The 16226-nt window shown below is 39.9% G+C and overlaps 1 protein-coding gene across 2 annotated transcripts in view; it reads right to left on the bottom strand.

The window, feature by feature from the left end:
• The window catches only part of PPM1K (protein phosphatase, Mg2+/Mn2+ dependent 1K), a 31948-nt gene extending 16379 nt beyond the window's left edge, over positions 1-15569 (bottom strand). The window contains exons 1-3 of one of the 2 annotated variants that reach the window (XM_037046127.1): positions 15410-15569; positions 8448-8964; positions 6639-6739 (exon numbers count right to left, since the gene is read on the bottom strand). In XM_037046127.1, coding sequence (XP_036902022.1) covers positions 6639-6739; positions 8448-8884 — 538 coding nt within the window. In that variant the 5' untranslated portion in view covers positions 8885-8964; positions 15410-15569. Of the gene's footprint in view, positions 1-6638; positions 6740-8447; positions 8965-10352; positions 10555-15409 lie in introns of those variants that run through there. The other variant, XM_037046128.1, reaches the window with a different exon arrangement.
• Positions 15570-16226: the final 657 nt, after the last annotated feature.

Here is a 16226-nt window from a genome sequence, read left to right as displayed (position 1 = left end):
AAAAAAGATGTGTGCAGTGTATGGAGAAGGTGCTGTGACTGACTGAACCTGTCCAAAGTGGTCTGAGGGTCCAAGGTGGAGATTCCTTGCTGGATGATCCACAGTCGGGTAGACCAGTTGAAGTCGATTGCGATAAAATCGAGATGTTAATTCATAGTTGACGTTATACTACATGGGAGTTAGCTGACATACTCAAAAATATCTGAATCAATGAAGCTATTGGTTTATTGGTAAAGCAAAATGAAAAAATGCGTTTTTTATTTTATGGAAAATACCAAATGCACTTTTTGGCCAACCCAATACAAAGGCATGTGTACCAAAGCCATGGTGATGCAGACACACGTCTACATTCTTCCGTGCTCTCCACAGAGCACACATGCAGTCTTGAAGAGTAAACTAGTAGCTTAATGAGTTGCAAAAAAATGCACTTTATATTCATTTGGTAGAGATACCAAAACTGCCCCAATACAAGAAAGGAAAATTCAGGGTACATTACTGAATATTTGTCAAATCTGACAAGCAATACACAGATAGAAGATGTGAACTACGACATACCATCAAGTTACTGAGATTGAAATAAATACCCAGGATGACTCAAAGCACCTCTATACCAGATACAAGGAGTACCACATTTTTTATGGAGTTCAATGCAGGCATTTATAATGTGAAATCATCTTTTCAGTTAGAATGACTGTTTAAATAAAAGCTGGAAAGGCTCTTGAGCTCTAAGACATGTTTACAACTTTATAGAACTCAGTAGGCGGGTGTTTCTGCAGCTCTCTCTCCCCCACTGCCCAGTGTTGCAGGCCAACACATCACAACAAAAATGGTCACGGTTTGGAATGAATGGCAACAGAAAGAGTAAGAGTTATACTTTTCATGGTGTAATGCCCACCTCCCCCGGCACTTACTCAACTGTGTAAACAGCAGTGTGTATAAACAACGCAGGTTCAGTATTTATTAAAATGGGTGTTCCAGGCAGGTGTGACTCAGGAGCACTGAGATCAGAGTAACAAGCTGAGCACAGGAGCAGCACAAAAATCTCTCTTCAGTGCCGCCTCTATTTTCTTTTTGTTGGCTCCCTCCAGCATAAGACGGACACTTAGAAACATTGTCTAACACTGGCTATTTTACAGGGCAATGCGTCCACAGAGATCACACAATGTCAACAGCACAGAAGCTTCCAGGGAGACTCACAACACCGCCACCAGCCCCGACTCTGACTGTCAGAGAAGTCTTCTCTCTTTTGTCCTTTTGTCCCTTGAGAAGTTTTGCTGCTTTCAAACCTTAAGTTATCTAGAAACACTTTGAAGAGTTTATGGGTTATATAGGATTATAATCTAAGTTTTCTACCATCTGGCTTACATGACAGCTGGTTCATATGCAATACACTAATAGGGTCATTTGAATTTATTGACTGTTTAATTGTAAAAATATACATGACTGGTATAAATTGAATATAAAAATTTTCAACAGTGATGAAATTAGCTATTTATAAATAAGGACAAATTCAAAATTCATTAATAAGTCAATAAAAATATTGAGTAATTTCTTAAGGGTAAGACTCACTCTTTCTTGATAAGTGGCATTCTGATCTTACTCTCCTCTAACTACACCCAGTTTAAACTGAAATAGTAAATATTTTAAATGCTAATGAGGTTATTTGAAGTACTTTATACACATGTGACAGTTTTAAAGTCTTGAAAAAGGCAAAAATGTTTTTATTTTCACTTTCCCTTAAGTTCAGTTCCTGAAATTCTGCTATTGGTGACTCATTCACATGGTTTAACCAATCTTTTTTCAGATTTCTCCTACTTAAAATTCAGATCCACTCAAGAGTATAACACACTGAAACATACACATTACACTAATAATTTTGTTAAATAGGCTATAGTATAATCAAGGAATAAACTATAGTAACTTTGGTGAGGATGAGTAGGCAGTGGAGGTCAGTTCAGGCCAACTGAGCCTCTTCCAGATTCTATGCAGGATGCTGAACAATGGATTCAAAACTCAACAAGCATGGTCCCTGCCTGCAAGCTCCTCATAGGACGTGTCCTAGGAAAAAGGGGGGCTGCTGCTAAAAGAAAAGGTGAAAGACACCGGAGAGCGCAAACTGCAATTACTTCACAATTCTATTTAACTAACACTGGTACTATTCCTGTCTATGCCAAGAAGAATATTATCCATTCTTATAATACTAGCACTGCTTTAGTTGTTACAGAAAACCAAAAGAAAAAAAAACCTAAAAAAAGTTTACATTTAAAATAACTTTGATATATGAAATGGTTTAAGCATTCTATCTTTAGTGGCTTTAATATATTTGATAAAATAGGTCCTAAATGTGTAAAGGCAAGTTTTGCCATTTTTAAAAGCTTTAGCAACTTATGAAAAAAATTTTAAATTGTTCTCAAAATACTTATTAAAAATAAATAGACTAACTGATCTATAAAAATACAAAATAAGCCCTGGCTGGTGTGGCTCAGTGGATTGAGTGCTGGACTGCAAATCAAAGGGCAGCCAGTAGGATTCCCAGTCAGGGCACATGCCTGGGTTGCAGTCAGGTCACCAGTAGGGGGCGCATAGAGGCAACCACACATTGATTGGTTGCCTCTCCCTCTCTCCCTCTTTCCCTCTCTTCCCCTCCCTAAAAATAAAAAAATAAAATCTTTTAAAAAAATACAAAATAAGATTAAGAACAGCAACATCATCTAGAGCTTATTTTTAATACACTAAGCATCATCTGTCTTGCTCCATCATACTTGCAAACAAATGCCCATTAAATGAAAAACAAATTTTAGAATCTTATGAAAGTTTTGATCATTAACTCAAAGCATGTGACAGAGGAAGTAAATTAAATGAATATATTTTATTTCCACAATTATTATAAAAATGGATTCCATTTTTATAATTAATTTCTTTAAACAATCTCTGTTTATGTGAGAAAGGCATTTTAGTAAGTTTTTTAAAAATGAGCAAGTTAAGTAAGTTCTCTCCCTAAGTTCAAATTCCCTTTAGTTATAATTTATTATTTAATAAATGACAGGAGTCCTTTATTGAACACTGACTCTATCATTGTTTTAAGTATCTTTGTTGATGAGATCCTTTAAGAAAGGGATGACTGTATCCTTCCTTGCATCCATGAAAGGTTTATGTTTTGGATTGAGGCCACATTCCCAGATGAACTTTAACATTTCTTCTGAAAAGGTTGCCCAATAAGTTCTGCCTGTTTAGGGAACAGCTAGGGCACACCACCTGCACTGCAGCTGACAAACACCCTGGCATGAGACACCACCAACTTGGTTATGGGAGAAATAAGCACACCACTATGGATACCAATGCTCAGAGTTATAAAAATAAATTGATCAGAAAATGTTTTAATGTCCTCTTCTCCTTTATATATTTTACCCTTTGAGGACAAGAGATAAATCTTATACCTAAAATTTATCCTCTCTCGACCCTTATTTTTTATAAGGTGAAGGGTCAGCTGGAAGGAATTGCAAAGGACTAAAAGAGAAAATGGGCCTGAATGATGTACAAATGAGAAAATGAACCCCTGAACAAAGAAATTAACTCTAATGCTCTTCTGAGGCATATGATAATGGAAGTTTCTCAAAAAACAGCAGGAAAACCTTTTAATGAGTCATCCTACAGACATCTTCTCTAGTTCTTATCATTAAATATTTCCTTGAGAGAAGCCACAGTGGGCACCATGAAAACCCTAGCAACTACCCTTTACCTTTTTTGTGTTTCAGTTCCTTATTGGGAATCAGGGAGGATTCCCACCCCCAGGCACTCAAACTGAAACTGTGAAAATGACATTTCTGTGGTGCCCTTTGGCCTCCTTTAAACAAAAGGATGATCAAACAGAGATTAACATTATTGCATGATTCATGTTCATTCTGTGTGCGCACATTTACATAGTTGTTGCAGAAGTTTTCAAGATTAATTTTATGAGCAAAATTTATGGGGGACAGCTAACTAGAAAACATTAACTATATTTTCCTGAAATGGTTTCGATCAATTTAGTCAAAGGCAGAAACATTTTACTTTGAAAATTTAAGGACAAACAGTACACAAAATTTTAAATGTACCTGTACTACTTCCGGCCAAGATGGAGGTGTAGATAGACACACTGTGCTTCCTCGCACAACCAAAAGAAGGACAACAACAAATTTAAAAACAAAAAACAACCGAGCTGACAGATAAATCCAACTGTATGCAAGTCCAACAACCAAGATATTAAAGAAGAAACACTCATCTAGACCAGTAGGAGGGGCAGAGAGGACTAGAGGCAAGGCAGTGGCTGGAGGACCAGGGCGGGTGAAACGGTAGCTGGCAGAGTTAGTGGTCCAACATCTGTGTGCAGACAAACCGGGAGGAACAACTGGGGAGTGAGACATTCTACACAACCCAGGGAAATTAAGCTTCAAAACTTCTCACTGAAAAAAAAAAACAGTGGGGCTTGAAGCCACAGGAGAAACTCCCAGCCTCACAGGAGAGTTCATTGGAGAGACCCACAGGGCCCTAGAACTACACAAGCCCACCAACCTGGGAATCAGCACCAGAAGAGCCCAATTTGACTGTGGGGAGCAGGGGAAGTGACTGAACTCAGGTCAAGAGCTAAGCAAGTGGCATTGTTCCCTCTGAGACCCCTCCCCCTGACATACAGCACCATAATGGTGATGTCAGTCACCTTGCCCTGGTGAATACCCAAGGCTCTGCCCCTTACTATGTAACATGCACACCAAGACAAAAAAGAAATGGCCCAAATGAAAGAACAGATCAAAGCTCCAGAAAAAATACAACTAAGCAATGAAGGGATAGTCAATTTATTGACCTACTAGATACATAGTTCAAAACACTAGTAATTGGAATGCTCACAGAAATGGTTGAGTATGGTTGCAACATAGAGGAAAATGTGAAAGCTATGAAAAGTGAAATAAGGGAAAATGTACTGGGAATCAACAGTGAAAGGAAGGAAACCGGGACTCAATGATTTGGACCAGAAGGAAGAAATAAACATTCAACTAGAACAGAATGAAGAAACAAGAATTCAAAAAAAAATGAAGAGAGGCTTAGGAACCTCTGGGACAACTTTAAATGTTTCAATATCCAAATTATAGGGGTGTCAGAAGGTGAAGAAGAGCAAGAAATTGAAAACTTATTCGAAAAAATAATGAAAAAGAACTCCCCCAATCTGGCAAAGGAAATAGACTTCCGAGAAGTCCAGGGAGCTCAGAGAGTCTCAAAGAAAGAAGTTGGACCCAAAAAAGCACACGCCAAGGCACATCATAATTACATTACCCAAGAAAAAAGGTAAGGGGCCAGTCTTAAAAGCAGCAAGAGAAAAGGAGACAGTTACCTACAAAGGAGTTCCCATAAGGCTATTAGCTGATTTCTCAAAAGAAACCTTATAGACAAGAAGGGATTGGAAAGAAGCATTCCAAGTCATGAAATCCAAAGACCTACAGCCAAGATTGCTCTATCCAGCAAAGCTTTCATTTAGAATGGAAGGGCAGATAAAATGCTTCCCAGATAAGGTCAAGTTGAAGGAGTCCATCATCACCAAGCTCTTATTATATGAAATGTTACAGGAACTTATCTGAGAAAAAGAAGATCAAAAATATGAACAGTAAAATGACAACAAACTCACAACAATCAACAACCAAACCTGAAAAACAAAACAAAACAAAAACAAAAACAAACTAAGCAAACAACTAGAACAGGAACAGAATCACAGAAACAGAAATCACATGGGGAGTTATGGGGGGCGTGGAGTAAGGGGGAAAAGGTACAAGGAATAAGAAGCATAAATGGTAGGTAGAAAATAGACAGCGGGAGGTTAAGGATAGTATAGGAAATGGAGAAGCCAAAGAACTATATGTACGACCCATGGACATGAACTAAGGGGTAGGGAATGTGGGTGGGTGGGGGTGTGCAGGGCAGAGGGAAATAAAGAGGGAAAAATGGGATAACTGTAATAGCATAATCAAGGGATTATGTTTAATATACTTTTTAATAAAGTATATTAAAATAAGTAAATAAATTCACCCTGTGTTTAACAAATTTAAAAAACCACTAACTATAGCAGGAAAGCTGCAAGCTTTTTTAAGAAGTTGGAGAAAAAACATCCATTCTAATTATACACAGTAGTATATATTAGTGATTGTCCTTTCCTGCCTAGGCCCAATTAGTAATTTTCTCCTTGCCTGACCAATTACTGTCCTGGCTAGATGAGATTATCCTGTAGTGTCTTTCAGTATTTGCTTATCAGATTCATCTAAAAAAAGAAAAATAATAAACATCCTCATGTTATGAATATCTTGTCCACAAAATGTGCAACCAAACAAATTTAAAGTTTTTTTATTTTTTTAAAATTGAAATGCAATATATGAACCATTCTGGAGCTTCAATTTCTGAAAAATTCTCTAATATATTTCATTTTAAAGTAAGGTACTAACATTAGTTTGATTCCAAACAGCATTTAAAGTGACTCTTTTTCTGAAATCATTTTCCACATAAACATTCTTATGAAAAAACTGACATTAAAGTTTCCACCCCCCAAAAGACTTAAACCATTTCCATTTTATCCAGGCATTCCCCAGGGTCCTAAGGAATATGATTGTTTTACTTACCATCAGCAGATAGGTGGGCGTGTCTTGCAAAGGCTTTATCTATTTCTAAAAAAGCCAAGGTCATCACAGTTTCCAAGTTCTTCTCCTTAGGAAGCAAATCCCTTTATGGGGAGAAAAAAAGAGCCCCCCCAAATCATTTTATAGTAGGTGTCTTCTCCTCTTCCTCTCCTCTCCTCTCCTCTTGGTCATTCTAGTGAGCACACTCCACACAATGGCTCTGTGTGGCTTGCCTCTAGGTGCTCATTAAATATCTACTAATTTAGAGGTATAGTGGTAAGCCACCAAGGACACTAAAATAAAAGTCCAAGTTCCACCCTGGCTGGTGTGGCTCAGTGGACTGAGCGCCAGACAACGAACAAAAGGGCCACCAGTTGGATTCCCAGGCAGGGCATATGCCTGGGTTGTGGGCCAGGTCTTCTACTGGGGGCACTCAAGAGGCAACCACACATTAATGTTTCACTCCCCCTTCTTCTCCCTCCCTTCCCCTCTCTAATTTAAAAAACAAAGTCCAAGTTCCCATATTAAAGATTAATCCTCACTATTGCAACACTGAGAGGTCAAGAGTTCCTTTGTATTAAAATAAGCCACTGAGTGGAATAAGGCAAAATATACTTAAATCAACTAATGAACAACTATACACAGGAAAGCAAGAAATAGTCATGGCTACAACTCCGTCATATGTTCTCCCCCTCTTTAATGCTAGCTGTAGTGTGATCCTCAAAAATACATTGTAATAATTGCATTAAACTATGTAAATAACTCCAAAATACCCACATTAAATGCATTTTCCCCATACTAATGATAATTATCTAAAGATATTATCAACAAGTATTCAAAGCTAATCATGCCACTTGAGAATATAATTACCATTTATTGATGCATTAGGAGCCATGCACTGAGTAAGGAATAAATGTGTCTCATAAATTCTCATAGTACATGAGATGCCCCAGGGGTGTCCAACCTTTTGGCATCTCTGGGCCACGCTGGAAGAAGAAGAGTTGTCTTGGGCCACACATTAAATACACAAACACTACCAAAAACAAACAAAAAATCTCATAATGTTTTAAGCAAGTTTACAATTTTGTGTTGGGCCGCATGAGGCTCATGGGCTGCGGGTTGGACACCCCTGAATGATCACCAATCAAGTACCATGGATTCTGGTTGTTAAAATGAAACAATAGGCCCAAAGCTGGAGTCACCTGGTGCTCTACCCACGTCACCAAACCAATGTTTACTACCCATCTAACTGCAGTACCAACATTTCCCAGCCATAGTAATCTTCACCAGTAATCTTAAAATTACTAGTAATCTTTAAATTACTAGTAGTTTTACCGAGCTAAGTAATCTTAGCCTGGGATTTTCCGGTTAGCACCAGTGAGATAACCCGCCTCACAGTCCCTTTCCATCCCTCAGGGGAAGAAGCAACATGCTCTGTCCCTACTCTTTTCCCCCTCTGCCCACAAAGCCTTCCATTTTGTTGAGCTCCTCCCAGCTCCTTTCCATTGGCTAGATGGGCTGCTAGGTGTAGGAATTGTTCAATAAGCCAATTAGATATTTAAAATGTGCTTGGTTGAATTTCCGTTATTTAACACCATCAATGCTCTCACCAGGGGAGTTGAAACATTTATTTCTGAATGGTAATAATCATCCATAATAAAAGACATGCAGAAGCTACTGCTTGTTCAAAAAATAATGATAAAACCTTTCAAATAACTACATTAAGACTGAATATCTCAGCCAAAAAGTGAAAGTTTAAACAGGAAGTGTAAGGCCAACTGCAAAGTCAAGAGTTAAAGTCACCGTACATACATGATGCATTCCTCCATATGGGTGTGACAGAAGTCAGCAGCGGCAGGTCCTCCGTGGCCATCGTATACCGCGAAATACAGGACGTCATTAGTCAGCTGAGCAAAGTCAAATCTGTCTTCATTCTCTTTCCGTTTGCCAATCTGTGAGGCGCAGCCCACGTTTTCCAAGCTGATTTGGGGTATTGGCTTGCCATACTTAATGCTGGGCGGCAGCAGAATTGGCTCGTCAATGCGGTTATCCCAGATCCCAAAATTATCCCAGGTGGCTGGACGCCCACTACCATCTGGGTCAAACCGAGAAAACCTGGGCTCCGAAGTGGAGCTGTGGCGTGGGGGTGTCACCCGACTGCTATCCTGTAGCAGGCGGGAGCTTAGCAGCACTCTCCTCACCTGGTTCCCACCACTTCTAACCGAAGTAATTAAGGCAGCTGTTGACATAACTCAAATCCAAAGGACTCAGTAGTCAGGGAAAGGCCAATGGAACAATAATGGAATGTCTTCCCCCAAAAATGATGCAACTGAATAGCGAGGGAGAGATCAAGAGAAAGAGAGACTCCATCAGTGATTTTGAATATAACGTATATTATTAGACATTACCAAACCTGAAGGCATTAAAGAATGTGGCACCTAACAGCCAACTTCTAAGGATAGTGCATCAACATCAACCTACTATTTACCATGCCATTCAGAGTTTAAATTCTATAAAATTTGACAATGTGCACACATCATATAGTCAAGCTTTAATTTATGATCACCTTGGGATCTTGTTAAAATGCAGATTCTGACTCTGCCTGCATGGGGCCTGAGACTCTGAATTTCTAAACAGCTCCCTGGTGGCGCCTGCCTAGTCCAGCAGGCCACCCTTTGAGCAGCAAGAATATAAAATACAGGTATAAATTAATATTCTTCCCTTTATTAACTCTATTGCTCTGAAGAAAAGAGGCAAATATTACTAACAAAATTTCTTACAAGAGCTAGAAATGAAAGAAGAAAAAAATAACTGCTTAATAGAATGTTTATGATAGTTCTATACCCAAAGAGTGTCCCAGTCTTAGCAAAGACATACCTAGGATCTAAACTCTGTTTTGTTTCAAGATTTCTCCACGTACTAAACTTTACATACCTAAACTGTTTCATGCAAACACTCCCAGAAGTACAAGGATAAGCCAGTTCTGATGTTTCCCTTTGCGGTAGACCCTCATGGGGAAGGTGTGTGAATTCAGGAATTGAGTGGGACCGCATTTCTGACAAGCACCCCTGACTTGTGAGCAACTGACTTGTGCATTTACATTTGCAGTTACCCTTTTCTCACACAGCCCCAGGAGACCACCCATACTCACTGCCTACACCTCCAGCAGGAGAGCACAGCAGAGTATGAACTACATTTTTTGAGATGATTGTTCTGCACCCCTAGCTTCTGGACTCTGCCCCAAAGCTGAATCCTAAAAGCTCTTCTGGGTATTGTCAAAGGGAATTCCTGTATCCCTGCTAGGGTAGCCCTTCCTGCGAGAAGGGCTGTTTCTGGCCATTTTCCATACAAATTAGGTTCTAAGTAGAAGTTCACCCAGATGCTCTTTGTTCTGTCATTTTATGAATTGAAATCAAAGCATGATGTTAAGATTTGGTAATGCTAGTGGAAGGTATAGAGATGTTATATTCTTCTCAATTATAAGTTTGAATTATTTCACAATAAAAATATGAGCTTGAAAAAATAGATCCCCCCCCGAAATGCACATACACAACAAAAAAGCCTAGTTTGGGTAAATCTATAAGAAAATGTGTTACAGATTTCAAACAATCATTTTCAAACACATTTTTGGAAATCAGTGATCTATGTATTAGAAGAACCATTACTCCTTTCAGTGAGTAAAGCAGTAAAAGGAAAACATAAGGTTCCAAAGCACACTTGTAGATACTTAAGCAATGGAAGACACGAGCCCTGCCTTCATAGGACTTAGAATGAAGATGGTGCCCAGACAATGACTGTTATCATAAAAGACTCAGGAGGCCATCCCTTCTTGGTCTTTTGGCTGATATCATGCACAAAAAACAGAAATTCACTTCTTTTAAGACAGTGTTAAAGGTGGTGGAGACACAGTCTCTGGTTATCAAGTATCTAAGAAAAGTAACATATTCCATTACCAAAAACGGTGTTTACTCCTTAGCTTCTGATTGAAAGTTATATATATATATATAATTTTACTGTTGTTCAAGTACAGTTGTCTGCATTTTCTCCTACCACTCACCCCCAACCCCAGCCATCCCCACTTCCTTCCCCTGATTCTACCCTTCTTGGTTTGTCCATGTGTCCTTTATAGTTGTACCAGAAAACTCTTCCCTCCTTTCCCCCCATTATCCCCTCCCACCTCCCCTCTGGTTACTGTCAGTATGTTCTTAATTTCAATGTCTCTGGTTATATTTTGCTTGTTTGTTTTGTTGTTTAGGTTCCTGTTAAACAACAGGAATTTTCTTTCACTACCTGGCTTATTTGTCTTTCACTGCCTGGCTTATTTCACTTAGCATAATTTCTTTCACCGCCTGGTTTATTTCACTTAGCATAATGCTCTCCAGTTCCATCCATGCTGTCACAAAGGGTAGGAGCTCCTTTTTTTTTCTTTCTTTCTTCCTTTCTTTCTTTTTTCTGAAGATTATATTTTATTCAGAAATAATAAATGCCAAATAAAGGTGAGGAGTTGTAGAGAAATGCCAAACTGTAATGCAAACTTGTAATTCTAGCAAGGAAGAGACCTAAGTACTAATTATTGATGGAGATAATTCACAAAGCACAAAATTATTGATGGAGATAATTTACTTTTTCTCCATCAAAACTATAGATGGAGAGCCCTGGCTGGTGTAGCTCAGTGGATTGAGCTCGGGCCTGTGAACCTAAGGATCATGGTTCGATTCCCAGTCAGGGCACATGCCTGGGTTGCAGGCCAGTTCCCAGCAGGTGATGCATGAGAGGCAACCATACATTGATATTTCTCTCCCTCTCTCCTTCCCTTCTTCTCTAAAGATAAATAAATAAAAATCTTTAAAAAATAAAAATTGGACTATTAAAAAAACTATTGATGGAGAAAAAGTAAAAATTTTTAAATTGTTGATTAGAAAACTCATTAATATTTGCAGAGTGCAGTAGAAATTAGCAAAGTGTTCTTTTGGCTTCAGTCTGAAAGCATGTATGGCACACTCAGCCTTCAGTCATTTTGCAGTCACATACCTACTTTAAACAATAGTTCTGAAATTACAAACAATAAATATTGGATAAAGTTCTTCTTCAGTTTGTATAGGATATTGCCCCCCTTCTCTATCCTCCAAATATAATAAAGAAAGAGAGAGAGAGAGAGAGAGAGAGAGAGGAAGGAAGGAAGGAAGGAAGGAAGGAAGGAAAACAGACCTGCATTCTCAGCAGGAAACAAATATCCACTGGAAACACTACAAAAGAATGAAACAAAATGCAGGTTGGGCTGTTTCTTTAAGCCCACATATACTACAATTAATCATCAACCTGGTCTCCTTTCTCATTTATTATCTGCAGAATCATCTCAGAAAGTAAGTAAGCAAACATTTCCTTTAAGGCCTACTATTGGCATAGATGACACATGAGGCAGATACATAGCTAGTTTACATAATTAGCTCAGCATCATTTCTGTAAGCTAGAAACTTTGTCTGAGAAGTGGTTCCACCTTCTTTTCCATAGGGAAAAACTAAATCATATTAATCTCCCCATATTACCATGGAAACTATTTAAATGGGACCTGTGTTCCCAAGCTAAAAGTTCCCAAACAACTTTGAACTGAATCTGCACATCATAAAACGTTTCTTCCATTGTTTCAAACCAGGCATCAGGCCCCAGCCCTCCACATGCCCATGGAAATGTCTATGTACCAACTAGCAGGCAAAGGTTAGAATTTATGACATGAACAACATACAAGAATCTTTAAGAAAAATAATCAGTGTTCTTTACAATGAAAAGAGTGGACAGCAAACTAACAAATGAAGAAACATTTTTATTATTTGTCAGATCAGCAATTATAAATTGGCATGAATTTATCATTCTGCTCACTAAAAATGTTATTCAGGAATCCTTTATGTCACTCTCTCAATCAAAAATCAAGGCGAGCTCATTTTTATAAACCATTTTAAGATTTATATTCAATCTTCCAATGTCAAGGTCATCCAACAGGGTCACAGGACAAAAGTAACTTTTTCTTGAAAGCCATTGAAGACACAGAAATGTCACAGCAAAAGTTAAATGGACTAGGAGCACAAGAACACATTATGCTATTACACCATATTCTACTAGCAAAAATAAAATTTAAAGACTAAACTGTTTAAAAATTTAAAAACAACCTAAGCTGTTGGACCATCACAGACCAAAAGGGGAAAACATGATCAGTCTTTCACTTAAACCAAGCTGTTTTCCAAATCCTTTTTATGTATGGCACATATTTACTGTAATCACATGAATTTTTTAAAAATTCACACACAAAAACCCTGTATATTCTACACATTGTCAATAAATAAAATGAAAATACTTTCCTTTTTCATCCGTTCCACATTGATTTTTGTGACCAGGCCTGCTCCATCTCCTTCTTCCTCAATGCTTTTACTAGCTAATCTGATATTCTGGAGTCCTGACAGAGATATCTGAATAGTGAAAAGGGTTGGTTGAACAGTTCTGACTGTGGGAGGGAAGGAGGATATTCTCATCAGTGGGTTAAATGGAAGTGCAGTAAGTTGTGAGAAGCATACAAATTCTACCCAAGATTGCTGGTGAAAATCCACATCCTGAGAGTAGGAAAACTCAGGTAAAAGCATCAGAAAGGAAAAAAATGCATTCAGTTGGTAGTAAGTTTCTGAAGCACATATTTGATTTACAAATGGCGGGGGGGGGGAGGTGGGCAGTGTGAAGAAAAGCCACTCATACAACCACAAGATAGCTATGCCAATTTTACACTTCATTTTCTCCCATTTTATAATCCCTCAATAGTTTAAACACCTCAGGGTAGTCCAAGTTTATTTTTGGAGAAGAGAGGCATTCACTGTCTCTGGCAGGAGAGTGCACTTGGGATTTGGGTTACACTGGTCTTGACCGCTGAAAGCAGGTCAAAAGGGTGGTTTATGTTGTCATTTTAAATCCATGCCAAAGTTATTCAGGAGTTCTAAGAATTAGTACTACTGAAGCCTGCTTAGATTTATCCCTCCAGCAAAAATATTTTTAAGTATTCAAATCTGTCTATCATAAAGTGATACTTAGGTAATCTTTACATGCCTGACTTCCATAATGGAAACATGAGCTAATTTCAATACTAAGCTAAATGTTTCCTTATTAACTTTTTAAAAATAACCAACGCATCACAGTAAATTTAATGACATGGACTGATCCAGGGTGTATTTCAGAAAACTTGGACTTTAATATCTTCTTTATCAGTAACCTGGCTAGGAGGAAAGAAAAGAAAATCAAGGGAAAAAGAAACAACAAAAACTCCACATGACTTATCTTAGGTTTGATGGGAACTTTTGTTTAATGTGTGAATAAAGAATATGGGAACAGTGAAAAGTACTCTTTCTAATTCCACAGATATCTCTTAAACTCTTTTAGTTAATGTGGATACAACTCAAAGACTATTTCAAACCTGTACCTTTACACTCCACTGAAGAATTTTCCTTTACATTCTATTCTGTATCCCCAGCACCTTTCCCCTCTTCTTTCCCCTTCTCTAAGATTCCAGCCAAAGGAGATGCCCGTGTTAGCAGTCGATAAAGAGTTCCTTAAGGTTTCAAGAAAAAAAAAATCATTAGCGAGATCTCTCTACTCAAAAACGATTCCTAAGATATTTTATTACAGAGCTGCAGTTGTTCTTTCCCTAGAATACAACGAAATCATTGCTTTTTTCCCCCCAGATCAATTACAACCTGTCACTTCCATCGCTTATTCTAAAACTACCAGATAACCTCCTCCTTCCACCTCACTGACTGAGAGTGAAATGGACTAAAAGGCCTTGTTGCACATTTCCACTCTAAAGCTCAGAAAGGCTAAGGGAGCTTCAGAAACTCCAAATTCCGTGGCTATTTCCACCCATCGTATCATCTTTTTTCCACCTCCTGTGAAAACTAATCTACAGAAAGCGGCAGCTAAAAAAGACATCATCACCAGTCACAGACCTTGAGGTTACAATGCTCTCCTGGCAAAGCAAAACCCACGCCTTCACTTCTACACCAACCAAGGCTCTGTCTGCATGCTTCTCTATTCTGAGCCCCCGAAAAGCTTGCTAGGCTCAGGATCATGGGCTCGGCTCGCTGACCGTAACAAATGAGTGTCCAGTTTGACATAGGACAAGGAAGCACAACCTCCTGCACGCGCAGCACTGCAGATGGCTGGGTTTTCCCTAGCGCCGTCCGCCGCGGGGTCTCCACCACCGCCGGGATCCCAACCACTGTCTCCACTTACAGATCCCGGGTGTCGCCCACGTCTCCCTCTCCCCAATGTCCCGGGGTTGCGTGGGGCGACAAAGGGCCTCATTAAAGGGAAACGCGTGCCGGCAGCCCTTGCGTCCCTTCTACCGGCCCTACGGGGGTCCCCTTCCTCCCTCCGACTCGGCCCACCGCCCTTGCTCGGCTAGCTCCTGCAGACAGCGGTCAGTCAAGGCAGAGCGCTGGGTACCGACAGGAAACAGCCGCTGCCTGCGGGGCAACGGGGCAACCGGTGGGCCCTGCCGGGACTTGCTGCTTCTGTCCTCAAAAGGAAAGAAAGTGGCGCAGAAAACACAGGCACTGACGATGGGGTTCTACTGAGGGGGGCTGGGAAACCTAAACCTGTATTTTCCCCTTACCTCCCTGGGAAACTCTGCCCGATTAACTCTCCACTCCGGGGTCCAGGAGCGGCGGGGTGCGACCCGACCTATAAATAATATTATAAAAGATTAAGAGAAATAAATGAAGTGCACTCTAGGTTCTTACCTAGTGATGGTTATGTGCCTGGAATATATTTAATTAGCTTTCTTGGTCCGTAAATAAAATAGCCTTCTCCGATATGTCTGATCTCTGAACAAGCAGTTAGAACAGTCTCTGGATCGCTTGATGAAAATTCTCGAGAATGAGTCTCCTTCAGTCAGCCAGACTGAGAGGTGGGGGGGGGGGGGGGGGGGGGGGGGGCGGTGCATGTTTGTTCCCACCGACTGACGGCAGGTCTGGCCAATCCGCGCTGGGAGGGCGGTGCTCCTGACGAGGGGCACACCAATCACAGATTACAATAGAAACGAGCCTTCCCATAACTATAATTTGACTTGGTTGTCCTCTATCTGTGCACTATGGAGCGATGTCCACTAGGACCAGTAGCGGCTCGCAGTAACACCCCCAAGGCCTTGGCGCGCCGGCCAATGAGGAGGGAACTCGGTGGTGGGTGGGGTCCAGAGACAAGTACCGAGACAGTGTCGAAGACTCCAGCATCGGGGGTGTAGTTTGGGGCAAAGGGGCGGTGGTTGTGACAACAAGAAAACTGAAGACGGAATGCTAACACTTTGCCTGCGCAAAGGCGCTTGAAAGGTATCTGGTTCATTATTACTGAATAATAAAACAGTGCAAGTGTTCGGCATAACTAAACAGGCATCTTGTGACCCCTTGAGAATGTGCACTCATTCATTGGAAAAGTATTTGTTTATCTAGGATCTTTCGCATGCCAGGCACTTTGCTAAGCCCTGGAGATACAATCGCAACTCAGACATGACAGCTGCCTTCATTGGCAAACAGGTAAGCAAGCAAATAAAATAACATATGT

Source organism: Sturnira hondurensis, unplaced genomic scaffold (assembly GCF_014824575.4).
Source record: "Sturnira hondurensis isolate 20B ecotype Veracruz unplaced genomic scaffold, ASM1482457v3 Scaffold0004998, whole genome shotgun sequence".
NCBI lineage: Eukaryota > Metazoa > Chordata > Mammalia > Chiroptera > Phyllostomidae > Sturnira > Sturnira hondurensis.
This window is presented reverse-complemented; position numbering and strand designations above follow the sequence as displayed.